The sequence below is a fragment of the Cyclopterus lumpus genome, chromosome 7 (genome assembly GCF_009769545.1).
Source record: "Cyclopterus lumpus isolate fCycLum1 chromosome 7, fCycLum1.pri, whole genome shotgun sequence".
Taxonomy (NCBI): Eukaryota; Metazoa; Chordata; class Actinopteri; order Perciformes; family Cyclopteridae; genus Cyclopterus; species Cyclopterus lumpus.
This window is the reverse complement of record NC_046972.1, coordinates 22,196,841-22,223,662: the sequence shown is the minus strand read 5'-3', so window position 1 is coordinate 22,223,662 and position 26,822 is coordinate 22,196,841. Positions and strand designations below refer to the sequence as shown.

Here is a 26,822-nt window from a genome sequence, read left to right as displayed (position 1 = left end):
GATGAGCTGTAGCGGTCGAATGGCATTAGCAGGTAGACCTGCCAGGAGGGAGTTGCAATAGTCTAGCCGTGAGATGACCAGAGCCTGGACCAGAACCTGGACCAGAGCCTGGACCAGAACCTGTGCCGCCTTCTGAGTGAGAAGAGGTTGTATTCTCCTGATGTTGTACAGCATGTACCTACAGGAGCGTGTTATTGTGGTAATGTTGGCAGTCAGGGAGAGTTGACTGTCGAGTGTCACACCGAGGTTTCTGGCAGTCGGAGTCGGAGCCAACACTGAGTTGTTGAAGTTAATAGTCGGGTCGTGGGTGGGAGAGCCTTTTCCTGGAAGGAAGAGAAGTTCAATCTTGTCCGGGTTAATTTTCAGGTGGTGTGCGGACATCCACTGAGAGATGTCGGTCAGACAGGCAGAGATTCGTGCTGCCACCTGTGTTTCAGATTGGGGAAACCAGAGGATCAGTTGGGTGTCATCAGCATAGCTGTGGTAGGTGAAGCCATGCGAGCGAATGACAGAGCCGAGAGAGTTGGTGTAGAGAGAGAAGAGAAGAGGACCAAGGACTGAACCCTGAGGGACCCCAGTAGTCAGAGGACAAGGCTCAGACACAGATCCTCTCCAGGTTACCCGGTAAGAGTGGTCGGTGAGGTAGGATGAGAAGAGTGAGAGCGCGGTGCCTGAGATACCCAGGTCCTGGAGGGAGGACATGATGATCTGGTGGTTCACTGTGTCAAAGGCAGCGGAAAGGTCTAGAAGGATAAGGACAGAGGAGAGATAGGCTGCTCTAGCAGTGTGAAGCTGCTCAGAGACAGCAAGGAGGGCAGTCTCTGTTGAGTGGCCTGCCTTGAATCCAGACTGGTGGGGGTCTAGAAGGTTGTTACTGTGAAGAAAGGAGGAGACTTGGTTAAAGATAGCTCGCTCTAGAGTTTTGGAAAGGAAGGGGAGGAGAGAGACAGGTCTGTAGTTATTGACTTCAGATGGGTCGAGAGTGGGTTTCTTCACGAGAGGGTTGACTCTTGCCTCCTTCAGAGAGTTAGGGAAACAGACGGTTGAGAGGGAGGTGTTGATAAGATGGGTGAGAAAGGGAAGAAGGTCAGGAGCAATAGACTGGAGAATGTGAGACGGGATGGGGTCAAGGGGGCAGGTGGTTGGGCGGGCAGAGGTTACCAAGGTAAGAACTTGATTAGGAGACAGGGGGATAAAAGAGGAAAACGAGGGGGAAGAAGGTGAAGTTACTGGAGCTGTAGTTATGGAAGATGGATTAGTAAATGAGGAGCGTATGTCGTCTATCTTTTTTGTAAAGTAGTCAACAAAGTGGCTTGGTAGAAGGGTGGAGGGAGGGGGGGGACCGGGGGGGACCAGGGGGGTCAAGGAGATTGGAAAAAATTGAGAAGAGCTTTTTAGGGTTAGATAAAGAGGATTCGATTCTGGATTGGTAGAACAGACTTTTGGCTGCAGAGATAGAGGCAGAGAAGGAGGAGAGAAGAGATTGATAGGCGAGCAGGTCGCTGGCGTGTTTGGTTTTTCGCCATTTCCTTTCCGATGCTCGCATAGTGGCTCTCTCGGCGCGCACTGGTTCGGACAGCCACGGAGCCGGAGAGGACTTGCGGACCTTTCGAGTCGTAAGAGGACAGAGAGAATCAAGAGAGGAAGACAGCGTAGAGAGGAGAGTGTCAGTGGCAGAGTTAGGCTGCATGAGTGAGAAGGAGTCAGTTGGAGGAAGGGCTGACAGAACAGAGGAGGCCAGAGAGGAGGGTGAGAGGGTTAAAGGGTGAGAGGGTGCGGATGTTGCGACGGACAGGTGCAGAGTCCGTTGTGGGAGGGTTGTCAGTTCCAAAGAGTGGGAGAGAGTAAGAGATGAAGAAGTAGTCAGAGACATGAAGTGGAGTTACAGTGAGGTTACATGTAGAGCAGTTTCTGGTGAAAATATAGTCAAGGTGGTTTCCAGCTCTGTGAGTAGGAGGGGAAGGACTGAGCGAGAGAGCAAAGGAAGACATTATGAGATGCTAAGTCCTTATTTTGAGATAGTAAGTTGAGATAGTAAGTCCTAATTATGAGATGCTATTTGAAATAGTAAGTCCTAATTATGAGATAGTAAGTTGAGATAGTAAGTTATCATTATGAGATAGTAAGTTGAGATAGTAAGTTATCATTATGAGATGCTAAGTCCTTATTTTGAGATAGTAAGTCATAATTATGAGATAGTAAGTTGAGATAGTAAGTCATAATTATGAGATGCTAAGTCCTTATTTTGAGATAGTGTCTCATTATAATGACTTACATGATCTTTATGTTTTCATCGCAGTGGAGGAAATGGGGTTTCCATAGTTTTTTCTGCGCGAGTGACACCTCTGTTCGCGACACAATCTTTGGCCCTTTTCCGTTTCGGGTAACGTGCTGCGTCATGACGTCAGAAGCTGAGTTTAGAGAGGGGGACCGTTGGGGCGGACGGTACTCGGAGGAGGGGGTGCCGCCGCCGCCGCCGCCGCCGCTCGTCCGTCAGCTCCAACAGTTTGCTATCACCCCGCTTGTGAGTGTAACATGTACATTTTAGTTCGCTTTTATTCCCTTCTTCTTCTCCCGGTGGTTTTACCGACAGTTCGTGCCTCTGTCTGACCCGTCGCTGCGCCTCCGTGCCGCGCGGAAAAGCCGTTAAGAGTGTCGGTTGTTAGATATTTCATCGTAGCTCGGTGGACCGTCAGTCAACCTGCTCACTGACGACACCGACCGGCACCGAACTAACGGCTCTTTTATTATTTTTTTTAATTAATTTACACAAAACGTACACGACGGCTCGTCTCCGCTGTTATTTAATTATTTAGCGCTTTTAAAAGTACGCGGTTACTCAACTTTATCTTTTCGTAAGGGTCGCTGTGTTTCATCTCCCCGTGACGTCATCGCAGCGTTCACGTGCGGTTGTTTTGCTGCAGTAGCTATATTAAAAATATATATATATATATAATAATAATAATAATAATAATAATAAAAAAATTAAAATTGTTGTAGAATTTTTGTATAGTAAAACAAATAAAAAGCAAAATATATAACATTATTTTTTCCTGGAAATGTATTTAAAATAATTAATTGCCGTTCATAATTAAAGTTGTGAGTAGCTGTGGTGTTAATTCTTCAAACTTTTACTTTTTTAACTTACTCAAATGCGTTCATATTAATCCGTCTCTGTCCCTCTTGTGATGTCAGCCAGTTGCAACCTACACACGTTTTTATATAAACCCTCAGCAGGGTTTATTTCAGTCCTAACGTGGCTAATGCAATCTGATGGGCTAAATGCATTTCATGGCCCGGTAAAGATGGACATCCAGCAGCCTCATTACATCTGATGCCTGATATGCTTAACGGAGGAGCAATTCTTTTTTATTATATTCTCCCTTTCCCCGCAAACCTATTATCGGCGTCTGGTAGACAGACGGACTCTCACTCACAGGCGTTAAAGCAGGCAGACAAAAAAAAAAGGGGTGTACAACCTGCCAGGAAAAGCATTTAGAGCATTGCCGTCTCCATCTCACTTTTTCTTTTTCCTTCCTTGTAGACCTGTGTGGGCCTGATGTAAAGCGGGTTGTCGACTCCTCTGCCATGAAGGAAATCCACTGCATCGTCATGACGATGGACCGAAGGTTTGCTTTTCACCCACTTACTCGTCTCGTGTTATTGAAACTCACGTATTGAGACACCGGGATGCAAAATTACATCTTCTGAATCGATGATAATAATAATAATAATAACAAGAAGCACATACTAACTTACATTCATCAGAAAGTTGTGATCAAATGTGTTAAATCAAACTATTCTTTCAGAGGAGAGCTTGAAATATATATTTCTTTATCCACACACACACACACACACACATAGAGGGTTTCATTGTGACATGATGTATCCCACTATCTTCGGCATACTCTGCTAAGTGGCTGAGCGCTTGGCTGCCCCTTCAGGGCGCTGCTGACGCAGCCGTTCATGTCTCCCCCTCGACAGTCGGACCACCACGATGACGCTTCCCTCCTCTTCCTCCTCCTCCTCCTCTTCCTCCTCTTCCTCTTCCTCCTCTTCTCCCGCTGCACTCACGTTGTCCCGTCCCGGTCGGGAGCTGAGCTGAGCTTTGAGAATCTTTGTACGGGGCGTTTTGCTGCGCTTACAAAACAGAAAACTCAGCAGGTCCCTAAAGATGGGAGTCGCCTCCTCCTCTGACTTGTGATCGGCTTTGCGTAACACTTCGGTGTCGGACGTGGTGAAAATGTGCTTATCCCGGATCAGATCACAAGATTACCCCACAGCTCTCTGTATGCTCGCCTGACTGTCACAGGGGGCTGATTTAATTGGCTGCATGTAGAGAAAGCTGCAACAGAAGCTGCACACTGACACTGGATTAGAAAGATGACGTGAAGTAGATTATAGTTAAAGGTATGCCTGTGATGCTTTTCATGTTTTAACCAAATTGGTAGAGACTTCTATTGTAAAGACTTTGATCGGTAAGGAAGGCAGAAAGTACCGACAGTGAAAATCGTGTTGTCGTCTACATTAAATGTAATAAAGAACATTTGGCCATGAATTGACCTCTAAATTGTCTACGGGGTGTGACCGTGGATGTCACCGTGTCTCTGAGTTTATGTGGATTTGCTAGCCCACGCTGCGACAGCAGAATTGACCAGACTTCTCGCACAATGTGTGCCACGCAAATGCTTCAGCTCCCTGCATCCCAGAATGGGATGAGTGGCATAGAAGACGGTGGGAATAGATTGCAGAATATTTGAACACATTTAATGATTCAATAAGTAAAGAAAACGCATTCTTCTGCGTGGTTGCTCCCCTCGGCTGCAGATCAAAGCATGTGTGTGTATTGCAACGAGACATATATATATATATATATATATATATATATATATATATATATATATATATATATATATATATATACACACACACACACTGCAAAGACCTGAGCTTAGTTCTTGGCAGAGGTCCAGTACCTCCGGCGGTGTTTGCGACCAGGAAAGCTGGTGATGTTTCATGTCTGTGTTGCCGCCCTCCGGTCCCTCTGGTTGGTGAGGTCACCTGGATGGAAGTTCGGGGCACAGGAGGCACATGGCTGTAGGGGGGGGGGGGGGGGAATAAGCTAAATAACATGATAAATTACATAATAACATGGCACTCATCAGCTAAATGGTAAATGGCGCCTTTCTAGCCTGATGTGAAAACATTTAAACAGTCTCAGCATCATTCCAGCAGCAGTGATTCGGCTCTGCTCTCTCAACTAAAGGTCAGCCGTGGCTAAAGAGGAAGTGTTGCATCTCAGAGAGGAAACACACTTTTTCCCTTTTCCTACTCTCTCTCTCTCTCTCTCTCTCTCTCTCTCTCTCTCTCTCTCTCTCTCTCTCTCACCTTGTCCTTCCTCCAGCAGGGTGCTACTGCGAGGTGTCACCGTGCAGCTTAATGCCACCGACGGAAATCATTCTTTATTTCCGCCGCAGCCCGAGTTGTTTTCAAACTCGATGCCATCAAGAAAACATTCACACGCAAGAAGCCGTGCCGTCCCACCCATCCACAAACTGGGCGTACTCTTTCCAGCAGCACTTCCAGAATGAAGGTGACATTCCTCTCTGAAAGCTGCGGTTTCTCGTGGCAACCGGCTGCCTGCTTCCCCTCTTATCCCTTCCTGTTTGAAGAGGCAGAAAAGAAGAGTTTGCACCAAAAAAAAAGAAGGGGGACTGAGGTCTTTTTTTGTTTTACAAATAAAGCCCGTATAGGATAGAACATTTAACTTGACTTTCGCGTCCGTTTGCATCTTCCTATCTTTTTGTTAGCGGCCTTTAGACAAAGTTTGAAACTCGCAAGGAATACCATCTTTCAACTGGAGTCCTCTCGACGTCGCGTTGAGCCCAATATCTCGCTCACGGTAAGAGCTTAAAGACCCTCAGCCCCCCCTGGTCAGCTGCAGAGGTGTCTGGTTTCCTGAGTTCAGAGATCTGACTGAAGAGTTATTTAAATAGGCGACGAAGCGGATGATTTACAGATCTGACTGCGTAAAGTGCCGCCGCCACCACAAAGTGCCAGATGCCCGATAACCTGTCTGGTTCCCCTCCTGTGTTGTGTTGACCCCTTTTCTCATTCCTCATGGTTGTGCGCCTTTTTAACACAATCTCCGGCATGAGACTTCAGCCGGTGTGACGGTGGTTTCCAGCCCGCTGACGGTTGACGACTCCTTCCCCCGAGCTGGTGGAATATGAGCTATGTTGGCCCACCGGTAAAACACCTGTCGGGTTAATAAGTGAGGCCACTTTGGGAAGGATTCAAATGTTATCGCATGCGCTCCTGATTTCTCCTCTTGTCCACTGGAAACCCAACGCCTTTGAGGACATCTGTCAAGGGAAAGAGATCCTCACCACCAACTCTCTCCGTCAGCCCAGACACGTTAGAGCCGGACCAGTGTCGGTTCCATGCACATGGTGAATTATTCATCAGGACACGGGCTGTGGTGTTGAGCACAGATCCAGAGATGTGCCCTTTTTTCAAACGAGGTTTAAACGCACAGCCCCAGCCGGCCTTCAGTGATGTCTGACTTCACCACGCGGCCATAAACATGAGATGCTTACAGCCTTGTACGCCCATAATAGATCAACTAAATAATATCTCCTCTTTGGAGATGAATTTAAATACGTAAAGTCTCTCTGCTTCCTTGTCTCCGCAGCTTCCCACCTCACAGTTTGAGTAGTTTGGCTTTCACACCCGATACACCACTTGTTGTTCCCTTTGTATGCATGTGTGTGTGTGTGTGTGTGTGTGTGTGTTGAGTATACGTGCATTTTGTTATTGGTTTTTCACAGTGTTAGGAGTGGGGGAGGTAAGCTGTAGTTACAGATGGCCTCCTTTTGCCTGAGAGAGGAATATTGGGCTTCCACATCAACACTCGAAGATTTAAGCTAGAGATATTCAAGATTAAAGGAGCAATATATACGACATTCAGAGTATTCGTATAGCAGCAAAGAACGATTTTATTATTTACAGATGGAGCGGGGTAATGTCTACCTGAGCAGGGAATGAAGTCCATCATCCTGTGTGTGTGTGTGTGTGTTATCTTTTCAGCTTGCTTTGTCGTCACAGTGTTTGTTGCATGCTTTTAGTGCGTGTGTGTGTGTGTGTGTGTGTGTGTGTGTGTGTGCACCATACTGGCGGCCGCTGCACTGCGCCGATATGACGGTGACGGCTGATAAGAGCGTCTTCGTGGAAGCGTAGCCCCCCCCCCCCCCCCCCCCCCCTCTGGTTCCCCCTCAGGTAAACACTGTGAGCTCTGTTGTTCCCTTTGCAGCCGTTTGTACTGTTTGCCCGGTTGGCTTCGAGCCACCGGGCCTTCTGGACCTCACTAAGTGGGTGTGTTGCCTAAGGAGATGTCTGGTGTGCAGAAGGCAAACTTCTTGAGAGGAACAGCTTCATGTCAGTTTAACACAGATTATCAGGTGTCAATCGGTCTTCAATAATAGTCTTCTTGGCATCCGTACAAGCAGGTCACATTTTTTATTTATTTTTTTCACTCGTCAACTTTTGAGTACGAGTCTGTGGGGTCAAGGAAACACAGATGTGTGCGTTCATTTCTATGTGTGTAGGAGTAAATGATTCTGTGTGTTCTGGTTCGTCTTGTTCCTGGAAAGCAGAAGGCAACTCTGGCAGCGGGGGCCTCCCTGTGGGTTTCATCTTGCACAGTGGGGCGTTGTGTCGCCTCCGTCAGGGACCTACCTGCCATTCACCCCCCCGCCCCCCCCCATTCAGACGGGCTGAACCCGAGACGGCCCGAGCGAAGTGCGCCACGGATGGCCCTTGATCCAGTCTGGCCTCATCTGCCTCTCCCCATCCCGTACAAAGAGTCGTGTCTCTTATCACACTCTTTGCAGTACGCTGAAGTCATCACCCCCCCCCCCCCCCCCCCCCCACCCCCCTACCCCCCCCACACACACACACACACACACACGCACACAAAAATACAATAACGATTGTTCCTGCTTCCTGCCTATGCTGTCATTACGCAGCTGCTGAATGAGATATGGTCCAGTTTCCATTGGTCAAAGACAACACACACACACACACACACACACACACACACACACACATGCACGTATGTACACAGATGCAAATTTCCACGCCATATTATCTGTCAATCTCTCTCTTTCCCTTTCCTTTTCTGTCGTTGTCTGATAAACACGCACACATATTTGTGCGTGCGCTCCCACACACCCACACACACACACACACACACACACACACACACACACACACACACACACACACACACACACACACACACACACACACACACACACACACACACACACACACACACACACATCGCTGCCAGAACTCTCTGGCCTAATTCCCCTCTTATTGATGTGTGTCTGTCAGTGAAAGGGCGCACAAAGCAGCGATGGGCCAGTGTGCGGCTCGGAGGGAACAAAGAGCGCTCTATTCCACGCCGGCTCCCGGACTCCTCTGGAAACACTGCCCGGGCTTGTTTGAGCCGTGGCCATATTTTTGAGTCGGGGGCTACTGTATGTTCAGCAATGAACAACAACGCGGACCCCCCCCCACACACACACACACACATGCACACAACACACAGTCAGAAAGAGATGGTGATCAGATATTTGGTTCGGAAGCACTGCAACTGGAAAAGACTCTGCACAGCGAGCTCACGCTACGCTACATCGCACGTTGTTTGCTTTGTCACTCTCGGCTTAATCCCCATTTATCTTAAATAATCCCCTTTTTGATTGTCGTCTGTGTTCAATAATGATAATGGGTGTGAATTCTGGGAACATCTTCCGTTTGCATGAAGCTGCAGTTGCTTTCAATCCAAAGGGAGAACATTTAATGGGAGCCGTGATTTAGGATTTGAAACTCATTATTCATCAGGACTCTGAATCTTCTCTTAAAGACGTGCTCCAAACTATTTTGGGGGCAGCATTTCACCTTTTATTGTCCGTCCGGATTTACGTCCGTCTGCTCCGTTCTCTGGAATATGACATCTCGGGAATGTCTTCATATTTGGCACATGCATCCGCCTGTACCTGTAAAGATAAACGGATTCGAAATCGGTGGTCAAAGGTCAAGACTCCCTCTGACCTCACGTCCGCCCCGTAGACGCTTCAAATTAGGCCACCTGATTCAGTGGTCAAAGGTCACTGGGACCTCACAAAACACGTTTTTTTTCTTCTTTTGTAATATTTAATGTGATCAAATATTATATAAAAATAAATATAAAACATTTTTTTGATATATCATGGATGTGAACTGCAACATGATGAGGCGGTAATTCTAGTTAGTTCCAGCCTGCCGGTGTCTGAGCTCTGCTGAGCTTTCACCATCTCTCCAAAGACAATGACCGCAGCACCGGGACGGCTGGCAGCGCGCCGAATGGGATGAGCCACTGTGTGTGTGTGTGTGTGTGTGTGTGTGTGTGTGTGTGTGTGTGTGTGTGTGTGTGTGTGTGTGTGTGTGTGTGTGTGTGTGTGTGTGTGTGTGTGTGTGTGTGTGTGTGTGTGTGTGTGTGTGTGTGTGTGTGTGTGTGTGTGTGTGTGTGTGTGTGTGTGTGTGTGTGTGTGTGTGTGTGTGTGTGTGTGTGTGTGTGTGTGTGTGTGTGTGTGTGTGTGTGTGTGTGTGTGTGACATGCGTGAGGGAGACACGGCTCCGGAGAGAGGCCATTGTCCATGTGGTCGTACATGTAATTCACCTTTTCGACAGTATTGTGCCATTTCTGAGGAACATGCTGACTCGGGGCAGGCTGCCACCTGATGATCTGTTTCTGTGGTGGGCGGGGCTTAAATACACCAGAATACATCCACACACGAGCAAGAATTTCCCTAAGAGGATCACCAAAGTATCACGCTCTTGTTAGATTTGCCTGAAGCAAAAAAACTGTTTTGGTTTTCAGGGGAGAAAAAAAAAGACAAAAAGAAAAATATTTCTTGCTGTCTCTTACGTTGTCTTTCAAAATGTGAGTAATCTTTCTTAATTGGTGCAGTCTTTCAGTGTGTCGGCGCTCTGTCATAGAACGTGGTGACGTTAAGTCATTTGGGTCAGAACGGGGCCCGGTCGTCATTCAGAGATCCATCCGCCTGTTCTTTTTGCGTCACGACGGGCTAAAAATTGAACAAAGAACCTCTCGGAGTCCGACAATAAACCTCTGTCCTCTAAAGGCTTCTGAAAGAGGATTTAGTTTTTTAGTATAAAACCGTAGGCAATCAAGAAAACATCCAATCCAGCGCTGGGATCATCCTGCGGATGAAGGAGGGGATTTATAGGGGGGGGGGGGGGGGGGGGGGGGGGGGGGGAGAGACGGGATTAACTAAGGTTTACCCCTCCGAAAAACAACAGCACGGCGCTCCAGCGTAATCAATTACACTTCACTGTGGTGCGTGTGTGTGTGTGTGTGTGTGTGTGTGTGTGCACGACTCTCTCTACTCTTACGGGAAGTTCTTATCATATGTTGATATCTTTTGGTTTTGGTTTAGTTATACATGAAGGAAGAAAGAAACCAAAAGTTAGATTCAATCAATGGCATAAAGAAATTGATGCTCGCTCACGTAAAATGAGAAAGTTTGCGTTGATCTCCATGGTAACGTTAAACTTTATTTTTAGGTACCACGGGCAGATTTCTTTCATATTATATTTCACGAGAGAAAGATATAGTTGGGTATTTGCAACATAACTGTGTATTATGATAACATCCTCACGATGAATTAAATTATTCTGTGAAACTACCGTGTGTGTGTGTGTGTGTGTGTGTGTGTGTGTGTCTTCATGACCTGACAGTGCAGCTGAAGGAATATAGTTTGAGGATGTAGCTGTCCATCCCCGGGGCTCCGACTGTTCCTGCCTCGCTTGTTCTGCTACTCTCAATGGGAGCAGCTATCGATGCTGCAGGGAGTGTCTGTCTGTCTGTCTGTCTGTCTGTCTGTCTGTCTGTCTGTCTGCCTGTCTGCCTGCCTGCCTGTCTGTCTGTCTGTCTGTCTGTCTGTCTGTCTGTCTGTCTGTCTGCCTGCCTGTCTGTCTGATCCCTAATCCACCAACAAGGTTCCTCCTCGAGGAAGACAGCTCGTCTGTTATCAGGTGTCCGCTCTGGTTTTTGTCACCGGCTTCGATTCAGGGAGGCTCGCGTGACACCGAATGTTGTCTCTAGTGCGGAAAACCACCGCGTCCTGATGAGGAAGGTTTTTCCCCTTTTGGGGGAAACTAAATGAGCCCCCGAGGGAACAGTATTCTGTTTGAGTACGCCCAGCGTGTTCACAGCTCACAGTAGAGACATTTTAAATAAAAATGGCAGATTGTTTGAGCATCTTGCAAGTGCATTGAATATTGAAGTTTCTTTTTTTTATCTCCTTCCCATCCACCCTCCCTCTCAGGTAACCCAGAGTAATTCACGCCGACAGTCCGGCTGATGGTAAGTGAGTCATTATTTCTCTCTCCCCCTCCGGCTGTTGTTTATTTTCTTACCCTGCATGTACCTGCTTAAATTCATTTATGTGTTTTTAAAAAAAAATTTTATTAGTTTTGTATCCTGGAGCAAACCTGGATCCAACTTGTTCTCTTTTTTTATGACTTTCTATTTGCCTCTTTGAATGTAGAATTATTCAGAGGCCCGTCACAGCTGTCACTGAGACCAGCAGCCTGTCTGATGCCATCTGCAACTGATGGCACAGTATTTATCCTTTTTTTATTATTTTTAAAATAACAAACGCATATTTTATTTTGGGTCAGTGTGCATAATTCCTGGTTGGGGGGGGGGGGGGTCCTGTACTTAATGCTAGAGCTTTATGCTGACGTCTTACACAGAATCAATACGCTGCGAGATTTAATGGCTGCGAGCCAATCAACCAAATTACCACGGCTGGTATCGTTAATCCCCCCCCCCCCCCTTTAAAATGTTGCTTGAGGCTTTTAGGCGGTCTCAAGTGTCAATCACATATTATGCACACAGATTTTGGTACTGATGAATTGCTGTTTAGTATGCGTACACACTTTCAAAACCATGTGCGTGACATTTCAAAGATGCGAATGTCACGAGTTAAAAAGGAAAAATTTTCATGTCACTGGATGTCGGCGACATTCCAGCCCCTCATAATCCATAACCTCCTCTCTCTGTCTGTGCTAGACCAGCTACTTGTTCCTGAATCAAAGATGCATGCTCATCCCTCTGACCGCCACTGAGCCGATCCAACCCTCCAGCAGACCCCATCTCCACTCCCACTGAACTCCACTGTACTCTAGTCTTCTCTACTTCAGGCGTTATCCTCTCTGAGCCTCTGGTGATCGGACAATTCCTCCCTGCTATTCATGCGGGGTCGCCAGGGCCACATGCAGCAGGGCCCCAGTTCAGGCCCTGGAACTGGAAGAGAGGCAGGGGGGTCACAAGGCGCAGGGTTGAAAAGGGCCTCATCCCAGTCAGAGCACCCCTCCTTCAGTAAGATGAGCCAAAACACCAGGGAGAGCATGGGGGTTCTTGGCCAGGGACTGAAACAGCTGTTCCAGCATCAGCGCAAACGCCTCTCCCTCTCTCGCTCCACCATCCCCTCCTCCTCGTCCTCCTCGTCTTCCTCTGTAGTGTCGGCAGGTGGCGCCTCCCCCTCCGCCCCGGAGGATGCCTCGGGGCCCCGCTGTCCTGAATCTGACCCCCTCTCTGCTCCTGTGGTTCCCCCTGCAGCTGGCCGGGTCTCGGGCACCGCGGGCACGATGAGGCGTGGGACCAGCCTGCAGAGCCGGCACAGCAAAGGATCCGGGTCGGGATCTGGGAGCGGAGACCGCGACCCTCTCCTGAGAGGTAGCCCCCAGGTCCCGCACCGCCGCCACACCCACGATCCGCAGCAGCACACCAGCCGTTCGCGCTCCTCGTCCATCACCGACGCCACACCCAGCAGCCCCACGCCCGGGCACACCGGCGGCGATGTGGTGCTGTCATCGGGGTACCAGTCTACGGAGGAGACGGACAGGGTAAGTGACGGCAGATCGATGCGTCTCCTTCACCCTTTTTACTGGGGTCGGGCCTTCAATCGAGAGCTGAGGTTCACCTTGATGTAACGTCCCCTGCTGTATTAGCAGGTCCACCGCTCTCGGCTAATGCACAACACTGCAGGACAGGTTCACAACTAGTTTGAAGGTCTTTTAGGTATTTTTGCCTTACTGTAAATGCTGTAATATATCAACGTTCTTTCAAAATCCAGATCTTCTGTATTCTGCTTGGACAATCATCTATTTGTGTCGTACTTATGAAGTCCGTTTGAAATACGTTTGATTGACTGTTTTGTGAAAGGTCATTTGTTAAATCCAGAGAATCTAAATCCAGAGAATCTATGAAAAGTAGTATATGAGGTTAAATGTTCTGCAACTCAGCATATATGTATGTGTGTGTGTGTGTGTGTGTGTGTGTGTGTGTGTGTGTATGTGTGTGTCGCTATTGGTTTGTTAAAAACCTCACAGCCCTTTACGACCTACTCGTTTACCATTGAGTTCAGATTTTGAACCTCCTCCCCACCAGACTGCAGTTGGCCCCGTCTGCCACCAGAGGTCACTGTCGGATAGGCTAACCTGCTGTGAGCGGCACTGGGCTTGGTTCATGCGGAGGTTGTGTCCTTTTGGGTTAATGAAAAGGACGCGGTATTGGTGTGTCACAGAGAGTGATGCTTGGCTATCAGTCCAGCAAAGGGGAGTAAGTCTAGACCGGTAGGTGTTATTATCCAATTTCCCTGACAGCCCCCACCCCAAGTATCCTCCTGTCGTCTGTGACCTCACCTGGAAGGAAGGGGCGGGGCTGAAGGTCAGACGTCTGTCCTTCCGTTAGTCCGTCTGACAGACGACCATCAACCGCGAAGACCCGTCTCGCCCGTCTCCAGCGAACGCCAACCTGCCCCGTCTCCGCACGGCACACCCGGGCAATGTCATTCAGGTCGCCTAAGCAGTTGCCGCGGTTACCCTGAAACTACGCCCAACCCCCCCTCCCACCTTGGGTTGCCATGGTACAGCGTGGTTGACCTTGGAGGTGTGACCAGAGAGAGAGAGAGGAAGGATGATTCCTTTTTTTAAATGTTTTTATTTCCCACCCTTTTGCTGCCCTCGCAATGTCTTCCTCTTTCTCTCTTCCCTTCTCTTCTCCCCCCCCCCCCCCCCCCCCCCTATCTCCCTGGAGATAGTTGGTGTAGACAGTCTGCTGGTCCCTCCTCCTCCTCTCCAATCTCCTCCTCCTCTTCTTCTCCTCCCCCTCCTCCTCGCCCAACCCTTCGATTCACTGACAGGAAGCAGGAGGCAACCTTGCCTCATCCTAGATGAGTGAGAGCTGAGGCTGTGTGTGTGTGAGAGAGACAGAGGATGTCGAAGGGTGTGTGTATATGTGCGACTGGAGGTAGCAGAAACAGTGTGTGTGTGTGTGTGTGTACTAGTAATCATTTGACAGCCATGTGGTGTGAGGATCTTGTGGGAGCTCAGGGGATCCCTGTGAATACGAGTCGAGGGCGACACAGCTGAGCTGACTTTCTCTCTGCTCTCCCTCCCTTTTTTTTTTTTTTTTTTTTCTCCTCACTTTTGTTTGCACAGTAGACGAAAGCGGTGTGGACTAGAAGCGTGTGTGCTCATGGCTGTTTGGAGAGGAGGGTAGCGTGTGTGTGTGTGTGTGTGTGTGTGTGTGTGTGTGTGAATATGTAGACTCTACAGTGTCTTGTCCTCTGAAGAGATATCAGTGTAGAGGAACGGGGGGTTCCAGCTGTGAAGCACATCAGTCAGGATGGTGCAGCGCTTCAATCTCCGTAGACAGTACTCCAAGGTAAGATGAAAACACACAAGACTTTGGACTTTAAAACCATGTCTCATCTCCACGCTGCAGCTCCATTCATGAAGGCACAGTTGTGTTAATGCCCCGTGTGGTGGTTTTGCTTCTTTCTTTCTTTCTTCATCTTTCTGTCTCTCCGTCTTCCAGCTATTTGATATACAGTGTCATGAGTTTGACTCTCTTGTCAGTTGCACACTCGTCTATCAGCCAGTTGAAAAGCATCGTTTGCACGGTTCTTGCACACATCACCTTTCCGGGTAGTTCAGTCCACACAGTGAACTGAGTGGTCTGTCTTTGCACTTTTATCTCCAATCTTGTTAAACAGTAACTTGTGCCGTCGCCGGGGGGGGGATGTAATTATTGGTAAATATTGCGTTCGGTTGCCGCTGATCGAGGAGAGAGTTTACGACTCGTTTTGCAATAACGAGCTTGTTTATTGCTGCGCTGCCGTCTCTGAGTTTGAGCCGTCTCTCCTCTGGTGCTGTTAAACAAGAGGAGAGACGTGTTAGAACTCGGCATCGGGTCTGTTCTGCAGCTGGTGCTCGGCCCGTGGGAGTAATTGCAATCAGCTGCTGATTAATTGATTGACTGCGTGGACGTTCAAATGTAGCAAGTAGCCAACGTGCACGTGCAGAGAGCGACGCAGCGCGGACGGGAAGGCCTGATGCCAGACTGACGGAGACGGATGGAGAGTGACAAAGAATGGGAGAAGTGAAGGGGTGCAAGGGGTTATGGGTAAAAGAAGACGGGAGAACCGAGGAGGAGGCTCCAGTGGGACCTGAGCTGCAGAGAGGTGGAACAGAAGCTAAACCTTGAGGCTCCAGAGCGTTTTTTTTTTTTACTAAAGCTGCGGTTTTTTGTGTGGAGAAAACGACCTCCTCCAGGGCCTGTCTGCGAAGGTTCACCGACCTTGGGTAGATTCGACCCTGTGTCCCCCCCCCCCCCCCCACCCCCCGGGCCGCATCTCCACACGTCCACCTGTCTTCTCCTTTTGTCTTCTCTCGTCTGCCACCATTAAAAAAAAAACTAAAAAACAACAACATTTTATTTATTTTAAGATCCATATCTTACGCAGGGCAATTCAATTTTACATTCTTTTTTTTTTCTTCTTTTTTTCTCGGATATCTCATATAGTTATATCTTTTTAAAATCTACTAACTACACTCATTGACATAAAAAAAAACAGGAACATAATAATCATATAAACAAGTTATAAAATACTGAATCACATGGAAAAGGGTCTTGCAATTTGAGTACCATATTACATTATTTCTGCAATGTACCTAGATTAAATCATACAACGGTTATAATCTATTTATAATAGATTTGGATAAATGAATAAATTGCAAAGTGGGTCAATGATTTGTAATACGGGCACATAAAAAAAATATTAGTATCCATAATTGCATACTGGATGCGTGTGTAGACGTTATTGGATGGATTAAATATATGAATTGCATGAACAGGGCCTCAAACTAGTGTAACGTCCTCCTCGTTGCTCTCTCATCAGTCTCCCCAGAGATGAAGATTAGGCCACACTAATATTATTAATGTTGTACTATTTGTGGGATCGTTTCCGACTCTTTTGAGATCCTAATATATTATTTTTTTCAATAAGCGGTGTAAGTCTGAACGCTGCAATCGTTTCCAGATTTAACATTTTCAAGAGAAGGTCAAGAGAAGTTTTGCCCTGCCGAGTTATCTTCATTAAGGGCAGTTTATTTAATAAAATAGACTTACTCGTTTAATCCAATAAATCACTTTTTCTTTTTTTTTTAGGTTTAGGAAGTCCTAAAATTCCAAACCTCAATAGAAACTTTGAATGTAAAACAAAACCCAAAACAATCGCCCTGGAGTCACATTAAACACCGTACCACAGACGCACACACACACACACACACACACACACACACACACAGTACACACAGACGCACACACACACACAGTACACACAGACGCACACACACACACACACACAGTACACACAGACGCACACACACACACACACACACACACACACAGACGCACACTCAGTCACACTCAGTCAAACCTGTGTATAAACAAACAACCGGGTTTCGATTGACTTTCCGTGGGGACGGTGAAGCATGCGCTCTGTCCACACTGGAGGTGATGTCACCGCACTGCCGTGTTTGCCAACTACCGGCGCCGTGTGTGTGTGTGTGTGTGTGTGTGTGTGTGTGTTGCCGGCGCTCCATCACAACTCTCCGTGGTTCGGGGTTGTTGTTGACGTTAAAGACCTTATTACGGTGTTCCGGTCGGCTGAGGAAGTAGCGTAGAGCCGCTAATGGGTTTGGCTTCGTGGGTCTTGTACTCACTTTCCAACTCTAAATTATTTTCTAATGCATCGACGTCTCTGCTGTGGCGTCGTCCCCCGTCTCCCGTCCTCGCCGTCTCCCGTCCCCGTCGGTCAGCTCCCCTTCCCGTCTTCTCTCGTTAGTCGTCTGTCACTCACCTCAGACGAGCACAACACTCCTTTCTTTCGTGTAAATACCGCCTTGCCTTTTTTGTTTCCGTTGCATCGTGTTAAACAATGTGTGTTCTACAGTGTTGGGATGTGTGTGTGTGTGTGTGTGTGTGCAATGTGTGTGTGTGTGTGTGTGTGTGTGTGAGAGAGTGTGACTAAGAGACAGTCATTGATTAGAAGAACAAACACCATTATCGACTATGAATTAAACACAATGGAGCTCCTGTTCTGGCCCTGCACCCTGTTCTCTGCTCTCTCCTTACTTACGTGTGTGTGTGTGTGTGTGTGTGTGTGTGTGTGTACACACTTTATTAGTGGTATTCAAGGAGCAACACGGGACTGCACGACAAAACAAAAGCAGTAGCGCATTACTGAAGTGCATCAAGAAGAATGCGAACAAGCAGCAACAAAACAATTCTCTTTATCTCAACGTGACACTATAGGGAAACACTGAGCGTCAACTTTGACGTGTGTTTGAGCTCCACGACGGAGCTCCACGAAGGAGCTCCACGACGGAGCCAGGTCTCTGTGGAGATGTCACCATCTTCCCGTTGCTGGTGAGCCTGAAATCTTCTTCCGACCGGACGCCAGCCGGCCGTTAGCCGGCAGACCGGGTGGGGGGCGGAGCCTTCGGTCCCAGCCGGGTTAGCCTCCATCTCGGCCCTTCTCCCTCCGTCTCAAGGTCCGCGCCCCTCCTGATGAATTATATATGGCATAACTGCTCCAGTAATAAAGACAAAAGGACAACAAATTAAGACTAAAATTTAGCAAAAATTCACGGGAGCTACCGGCATGTGCCTAAGAAAAGTATATTGGGCCGACATGAGGCACCAGAATAGCTCCAAAGCTCCTCGGCATAGATTCAAGTCTCCAAACTCTATTCCCCCTCATCTGGTGTTGTTTAATGGTCCTATAGACTTTATTGTGACGTTTACTTTATGTCTTAGAGAAGATGGTAGGAAACCGACACTTGGTTCCTAATTAGTGAAATACCCGAGTTGTCAATAAGGCCTGGAGTTAACGGTTCTGCTATCAGTAGATAACCAGAACCAAACCTCCTCTCTCTGTCTCTTTGTCTTTGCACAAGGGGCGGAGTCGTGCTTCCCCCCATACACACACACACACACACACACACACACACACACACACAGCTCAGTGCAGCGTGAGACCCGCATCATATTGCAGAGAAAACAAAAAAATCCAAAGTGTGGCTCCATTTCACTCGAGGAGAAAGACCAGATTTAGACATTCAAGAATAATAAATAATGCTTTTTTTCCCTTCTCCTCACAATCTAAACGGAAAGAACCTATAAGAGTTATTAAATAGTTTTAGTTTTATAAGAGTATACAAGTAATATCAATAAGAGCACTAGTATCGATAAAATCCTAATGGTGCTAAAAACATTGAGCGTGGAGTTCAATCGTATGAAATCAAATGCGTGTTGACCGTTCCGGTTCCGGTTTCCCTTCACATTTGACATTTCAAGTGTCCGAAGCAGAACGTCCACGTTTTAAAAGAGTTTCTGGAGACGACTTCGAGAACATTCGATAAACAACCTCTTCAGTGTCGGGGGGGGGGGGGGGGGGGGAGGAAGGTGTCCCTCTAAAATTAGACTTCTTTAAACGTGCCGACTTTGTCTCAAAATTGAGTTTTTTGTTTACGTATTTGGGCTTTTTTCTTTCGTCACAGTGTGCGTTGGAATGGCACCCTGTGGCTCAGATCGCTGCTGTTTTCTGTTCCTCTTCACACACACATTTATATTACGTCCCCTGAATGATTTACACAGAGGTGTGTGTGTGTGTGTGTGTGTGTGTGTGTGTGTGCTCGACGGTTGACAAAACCTCGATGGGACTCTCGTCTTCCACTTCCAAGAGAATGAATGAAGCAAAGTAAATACATACAATTTTAAATTGCATCGAAATCAAACGCTCCTCTATTTTGTGTGTGTGTGTGTGTAGGAGTGCTTGTGTGTGCGTCACGTGCGCGCGTCTTTGTGTGCATTTGAACTCTCCACCTAACCGTTTTGTGCTTTCTTTGAAGCATCGCGCAAGCCTCTTTAATTAGGCTGTTGAATATTCATATGCGATTATACATATAGGCCAACGCCCTCATCCGGTGCTGGTTGCTATTAGCATTCACACACACACACACACACACGCACACTCGTACTAACACGTGTCACAGGCTTCACAGTAGATGCATAACAAGATAATTTAAGTGTGAAACCATTAAGGTGGGTGTGATGTAGTGAAAGGAAGGGCTCAAAAGACAGACTGGGTGGAGGAATGTTTGTGTGTGTGTGTGTGTGAGGGGGCGGCCGTTGATCAGTAGGATGGACGGAGTCGTGGTGGAAGAGAGGCGCTGAAGCCGTGTGTTTGAATCCCTCTCCCCTCTGTCGGTGTTTATAAGTGTTACTAATCTGAATGAATATTGATGGACAGATGGACCGAACCGGCGCTGGTCAAGTTCACCTTTTTTCTCTCAAGGGCATTTTAAATGATTAAATATATTTTGGTAGAAAAAAAAGAAAAAGTTTCATACGGACTAATATTACCCCCCTTGAGAAGAATATATTTTTAACTTGTTGATGTAAGTGATTATTCTAATACTTTAAAGTTTGCTGCGTGTACATGAGGTCATGTGCTTTTTAAGTGTGCAATGTCAGCACTGAGTCACTGTCGGTCATCCTTTGTGTATTTATTTTTGGCCTGCAGCTGGTCCTTCCTCTTTGTGTGTGTGTGTGTGTGTGTGTGTGAGTGTGTTTTCTCAGCCGTTGCAGAATAGCTACATACTCGGCCAGTCAGTCACTGAAGGATGTTCTGCTCACCTTTGACCCACATGGTCCGTTCCTCCTGGATTCGGTTCTACAAATCGTCGCTCTCTCTCTCTACGATCGAGGAAACTTGTCAGTTTCAGGCATAAAAAAAACGAGCTCCTTGACGAGTGTTGTCAAAGTGCGCCCGTGTGCTCTCTGCCTCGGAGAGGTCAGTGGATTTGTTTGCGAAGGGAAATTGTCAATTCTGAGGGAGGGAGAGCAGAGAACAACACAGTGTGAGGGACTCAGACGGGGGCCACGCGCCGTCTATATACCGCTTGTGTGATTCTGATGAATTATGGATGAGGCTATAGATCTCTGAGCTCAGCTCTGCTCCACTGACCCACTTAGAGCACACACACACACACGCACACACACACACACACACACACGCACCCACACACGAGATTCAAATCTGATCTCGACCTCTTGAGAGGAATCGTCATGTTTTGTCGCCCCTAGTAACCGTAGCCAATCCTCTCATTCTCAGGTGTGTCAGTAGAAATCCTCACCCCGATCTCGGTGCCTGTGTGACTCAATGTTTCTGCCACATTGTGTTGCGTGGAGGGGGCGTGATGAGGAAAGAATGCAATGGCAGCAGGGTTATGGACAGGGAACATGTCAGAAGATGTTCAGTCAAAGACGAGGAGTCAACTGTCCATACAGTCGTATTCTGTGCTCTGGCTCCCCCTGGTGGATTAAGGCTGGAGTTGTTTGGGGGTACTCATTTAGTGTAACACTGTTTCTGTCTTAATGGCATTGATCTCGGGACTATAGCAAATTGGGTTCTATTTGTATCATGTCGCTGAACAACCTAATTTTTTTTTTGGGGGGGGGGGGGGGTTAAAACGTTTTTTAGTGTTGAAATGTTTGGAAGCTATGCTCGTTTGAAAGAATCGGATCATAATCTGTGCTCACGTTCACCTCCCATTGGAGTAAATAGACTCTGGCCCTGCCGCTAGTCTCCTAAAAGGGGCGTGGCCATGTGACACAGATGCAGGAAACTGACGGTGTCACTCAAAGTAGATCATAGTTTGATCCGGTCTCGACTCTCATCTTGACTGATCGCCGTGAGCTCACTTTCTGAGATTAATGTCGGTGCACGAAGACGGTCCATCGCGCTGTTAGATCACCCGAGTGGGCAACGTCTTCATTAGGTATCCTCATTAATCCTCATTATCCGTCCCCCTGTTATGAAATCTACTGCTTCCTAGTGGCCTGATTCACACTGTGAAGTCTTGCTCTAACCGTACGCAGGCGGGACCATAATAAGTGTGCTCCAACGCGGGGTCAACGCGGGGTCAATGCGGTCCGGGTGGAGGCGAGCAAGAAAACAGCGAAGGGTGGCCGGACCTAATAATCAGGGCCAGAAAGCGTTTGGACTGTTTGTTCTAGATTCTTCATCTTCCTGCTTTATGAATAGGCCGGCGGGGGCGTTTTTTTGGGTTCCGCGTACCGCCCCCGTGGTACTCCGGTTGTTTTACAGCATCCAGCCAGCCAGACAAAATAGCACATTTTGGGCCGGTCCCCCTTTTCTGTTTCCACGTTGCATAACCGGAAGCAGCTCCAAAAATTCCCAGACCACCACCACCACAAACATTGCCTCTGCCCACAGACACACACACACTATGTCTCACCCTGTTCACCCCCACAACACACCATCACCTGCACATTCATACGTGGACATATACTGGGTACAAAAAGAAACATTAAAAGTTCTAACACAACTAATACTGGATTTGTAAGGTTAATGCCACATCAATATAATTTTTCCAGAAGTAAATAAATACCTGTGACCATGATGTGTATGGGGACATAAATAACCTCTAAATGACCCCAAACGTTACCGATAACACATATATATATATATATATATATATATATATATATATATATATATCTGCAATAAGCTGATCTAGAGATGCAAAGTCCCGCCCGTCAAATTAAAAGATAATTGTGCAAAAGTATCTTTTTATATTGATAAACATCATATAATTAAAAATTCAACCCAAAAAAATCTGAGGGGCGGGACTTCCTCTCTCATTAGCTTAATGTATATAAAGGCCCACCTATTTATTTCACATCTGCACTCGTTCACTGTTACATGTGTCCAGTCCAGGCTCCTCGTCGTCATCGTCGTTGTTGTTGTTGACGTTTGTTTGTTTTCTTTCCTGCTTGGCTCTTGTACGTGCCAGCATTGGAGTTGGCGACCGAGATGTTTCACGCTCTCTGACCTCGCCAGTCATAATGGCCCCTGTGTGTAAAGTGCTCAGTGGTTTATGTAACTGCTAATGGGGCCGTTGATTATACTGGCGCTTAGACCAGAGGAGGGTGGGGGGGACAGGGAAGGGGGGGGAAGGGGCTTCTTTTTCTGGGTACGGCATTGTTCTGCAGGGCCTGAGCCCCGAGTCATGGTTGTCTCCTCGCTCAGGCTTGAATTACCCCCGGTGCGTGCAGACAAAGCTCTCGCTTCTTCTGCACCCCCCTCCCCCTTAAAAAAACCACGACACCAAAACGACCCGTTTACAAGTTATGATCAGTTGGCGTCGATCGATAATTAATGGGCAAATAAATCCAGAGAAAACCTCGTATGCGTCACGTGGTCCCCGCGGCAACGGCTCTGTACATTTCAATGTACTCTCCACTTGGCTGTTACTCGATCCGCACATCCTCCGATCGACAGTCCGGTTCCATCAGAGCCGGTCTCTTCCCTCTTGTCGTCTGGTTACATGCAGAACCATTTTGTTGGCAGCGTAGCGCCCCGGCTGGCCTCAGATCAGAACCGGGCTCTCCGTCCTCGGAATGACAACGAGTTTTATGTATTCTGGGAATGTAAATAAATTTTAAAAAGCATGGGAGGGAGCAGTCGGCTGTTGTTGTGTTGCTACATTTTGGTACCTAAATAAATAAATAAATACATATATATATATATATATATAATTAGTGCCTTCATTTTTAAATGTCTGTCTCCACCAAAATACTTGATTGTCAACAATAATATCAGTATTTTTATGGCGTGGAGCCCCGCCCACACATGGCACAGACGGGCGTAGGAACGATTAGAAACATCGCAATTATCATTTTCCACAACAACGATGCGTAACTTGCTGCATAATCGTCGTCCGCTTGTGTTCTTTATTTGTTTATAGCATAACATCATCGTTTATATTAATGTCTTCCAAAGTAAAAATGCTGAGTACACTCTTTGTCGTGTGCTCAAGCCTGTGTTCATTATTTACGTGAGAGAGAAAGAAAAGAGATGTTGTAATGCGACGTATTCGTCACAATGGTCTCAAACACGTTACATTAGACGTCACATGTGTTTAGCATCCCCTCGTTTGCTTTTTACTCTCAAATCTAACCCCAGTGTCCAAAAACCCTATTTGAGTTGAAAATGTAATTCTGAATATCATTCTAATGCCACGTGTGATATATTTTGACCAATGACTCTACTCCAATCTTAGTTAACACATAGCAATCGTTCATTTCTGCCGATGTAAATGACACCAGGTCACAGCTGTTGTTTCTGTGCCCTAATTTCTGACGAGCTAATAAGCACTAATAAGGTAAAACGGCCCCGGAGGCACACAAACTCCTTTTTTGCCCTTAAGCATCAGTCACTTGTCAGGGCATGAGTACCCCCCTCCCTTCTCTGTGACTTTGTCATGGCAGAGCCAGCCTGCTATCTGAGGTATGTTATGAAGACGAGTGCGTAAAGACGTCCTGAGTCACCCTGAAAGCACCCAGAGTACCCAGAGTATTCCTGGACTGACGGGGGCCACAAGGCCTCCAGAGGGGGACGTCAGTCCTCTGACTAATGATTGACCGTCCATCTGTAAAGAAAAAATACCTGATGAGGATTTTTAAAAACTTTTTATTAGTTACTGTATGCTGCACATTTATTTATGGTTCCAGTCCAGGAACAAATCTCACCAGCTGTTCAAACCTGTTTACTAACGGGCTGATTAGATATTTTCAACATATAAGACACAATTCTGTTCAGTAAACTGGAAAAACTTAAAATTACACATCTCACAAAAAAACTATATTTATTTATATATATATATATAAATAAATAAATATATATATAAATAAATATAGTTTTTTATATATATATATATATATGTATATATATTAGAGCTGTAAATAAACTAAATCACCAAATCAAGCTGGTGAGATGAGTTTTTAGCATTAATTAACTATTTCTCCCAAAATACACACATTTCTCCATGTACGCATATATAACTTAAACAAAGTCATACCTACATTTTTTTAATGATTGGTATTTACGTTTATTAAACTGTTATTTTGGCCAGTTATAACGCTGCGGTCACTTCCTGTTTACACAGTTGATTGCTCTCGATTATTCGATTCTTTTTGCAACGTTAAGAGTTTAGGCTCAGACTTTTAAAACGGCTGCATCGGCGGCCTCCATGTGTCACATCGATTTAGTACCGGGGTCAAACCCCCGTGTCACACACAAGTTGGGTTTTTCCTCTTTTTTTTTTTTTTTTTACATAAGCAGCCTTTTCCCTAAATCCTACCCTCTCTTTCCCCAAACTCCTCCCGCTCTCTCATTAAAGCCTGTATTCATGCTCCCCTCCCTCCCCCCTCCCTCCCCCCCTCCCTCCCCCTATCCCTCCCCCCCTCCCTCCCTCCTGTCGGCTTCTGCACCGAAGTCTTTAGTAGCCCTTGTCCTGCCTCACCCCCCACGCTCCCTGCTTTTCCCTTTCTCCCTAATTGGTTTGTACACTTTTGGAAGCGACGGCTCTCAAGCGCCACGATTTTAATCGCGGAGCACAAAAGCGCCAAAAGCTCCTAAAAAAAATAAAAAAATAAAAATAAATAGTGTTTGTTTGGAGTATTTGAATATGAATATGCATCTGTTTTTTAATGACTTTACTACATTGACCTCAAAATACCCAGTTGACATGTTATCAGCTGTCCAGATGCAGTTGTGACATTTAAATGGCAAGCGGATGGATTTTAATGAACCGTAAACAGGATTAAGCGTAATAATTGTAGTGGAAATTGATGCGCCGCGCCGTTGCTGTGAGATTGCATGAACATGACCAGTGTTGGACATTTGGCTAAGTGACGCAATCATAAGCTTAAGTCATGTGTGCACACGTATGCACAAGCTTTTTGAATAGCAGCTTTGTAGTCATCACATGACCGTGTGCTCCGTGTAATCTGTTTTTTTTTTTTTAATCGGTCAGCAGAAGAAGACATATATTTATTTTTTGTGAAACTCCGGTTTTGTTCGCGCCGTGGAAAGCGATTCATTAACGTGATCGCTCAGGGAGCTGATTGGCTGCGACAATCAAACTGTGAGATAATTGAAAGGCGGGAGTGGACGATTCTTCTTCTTCTCTGCCTGAACTGTTTTGGCCTAGAAACTCAGACAGAAGAAAAGCCCTCCCCTCCTCCCCTCCTCCCCTCCTCCCCTCCCCTCCTCCCCTCCTCCCTTCACAAAGCTTTCTAACAACCCCTCTTTCCTTTGCTCCCTCTCTCGCTCCGTCTCACTCTCAATGACAGCTCCTGGTGGGCTCCTTTCTTTTTCCTTCTCCTTTCCGTCTGCTCCCTCGCTTCCCTCGCATCCGTCCTCCGAGTCTCTGCCTCTCTCTTCTCCCTCTGAGGATTCTTACCCCACGGCGGACACTCTTTGAACACTCAACTTCACCGTAAACTCTTCCCCCCCCCCCCTCCCCCCCGCCACGGCTCCGACACCCCAGCCCCACGTCGGACGAGGACCCGAGAAGTCCTCGTTCTCCCGCGAATGCCCGCCTGTCTGTAGGAGTCGTGCTCGGCGAAGCGTGCGCACGTGCGCTCCATCGGCTCCTCCGTCGTTGGCGTCTGAAGCGTGGCCGTGGGCTTTGAGGCTCTGTCGCGGTTCATCGACCTGCAGGAACCCCCCCCCAAAACGCTCTATGGATTCTGGACATGTCTCCTGAGAGTCTCTGCGTCTTGGCTGTCGAGAGGACTCGTTGTCCGGCCGGCTTGGAGTCAAGTGGGCTTTGTTTGGGAGAAGCGTCCTGAGTGATGAGTGCCCTCCCGGCGCCGCGCTCTCCCCCTCTCCCCCCGGCCGCGGCCGTCTCCCGAGGGACACGCCGACAGATAAGAAGACCAAGCAAAAGAAATCTCGTGTCCGAGCCGCCGCGCGCATGCGTCTCCCCGCCATGGAGGTCATCCTCAACCTGGTAACCGTTCCACTTCCTGCTCCCACCACCGTGAGTCTCCCCGGTCATCGTTTACGGTTTGAGGGTTTTGACTCATTTCAATCACCTGCTGGATGATTCGTGTGTCGTGAAGCTACTCAGCCCGGTGACACTGAGTGTTTACAGGTGACCCGAGTTTTGTGACTAAATAGGATTCTGTATTAAAGGCATTAAAGGTGTTTCAGGTCTCTCTTGAAATCAGAGGGATTGAAAGTCTTTGTTGTGATAGAGGGGCTCGAGAAAAGCCTCTTTCTACCCAGACCGGCACCCTCAGCTGATGTGTGTTTCTTTCTTTCGGATTTGAACTCAAAGGGCTTTTTCAAATCCTCTGAATTCCTTAGGAAATGCACTGGCGTGTGTGTGTGTGTGTGTGTGTGTTGTGTGTGATTAGTAGTTTGTGTTGTGCTTTGTGCTAATTCATGGGTAAATTGCCACTTGTTCGGCATCACATGGAGTTATGCAATTTTCCATATCTGGTGCTTGTTGTTGGGGAA

The 26,822-nt window shown here is 47.2% G+C and overlaps 1 protein-coding gene across 5 annotated transcripts in view; it reads left to right on the top strand.

Annotated features, from left to right (window-relative positions):
* Positions 1 to 2,413: 2,413 nt before the first annotated feature.
* Positions 2,414 to 26,822, top strand: part of tmcc1a (transmembrane and coiled-coil domain family 1a) — a 34,340-nt gene continuing 9,931 nt past the window's right edge. For 2 of the 5 annotated variants that reach the window (XM_034537900.1, XM_034537899.1), the window contains exons 1-4: positions 2,414 to 2,524; positions 3,545 to 3,629; positions 11,397 to 11,434; positions 12,146 to 12,981. In XM_034537900.1, coding sequence (XP_034393791.1) covers positions 12,328 to 12,981 — 654 coding nt within the window. In that variant the 5' untranslated portion in view covers positions 2,414 to 2,524; positions 3,545 to 3,629; positions 11,397 to 11,434; positions 12,146 to 12,327. Of the gene's footprint in view, positions 2,525 to 3,544; positions 3,630 to 11,396; positions 11,435 to 12,145; positions 12,982 to 14,177; positions 14,804 to 26,822 lie in introns of those variants that run through there. The other 3 variants (XM_034537902.1, XM_034537903.1, XM_034537904.1) reach the window with 3 other exon arrangements.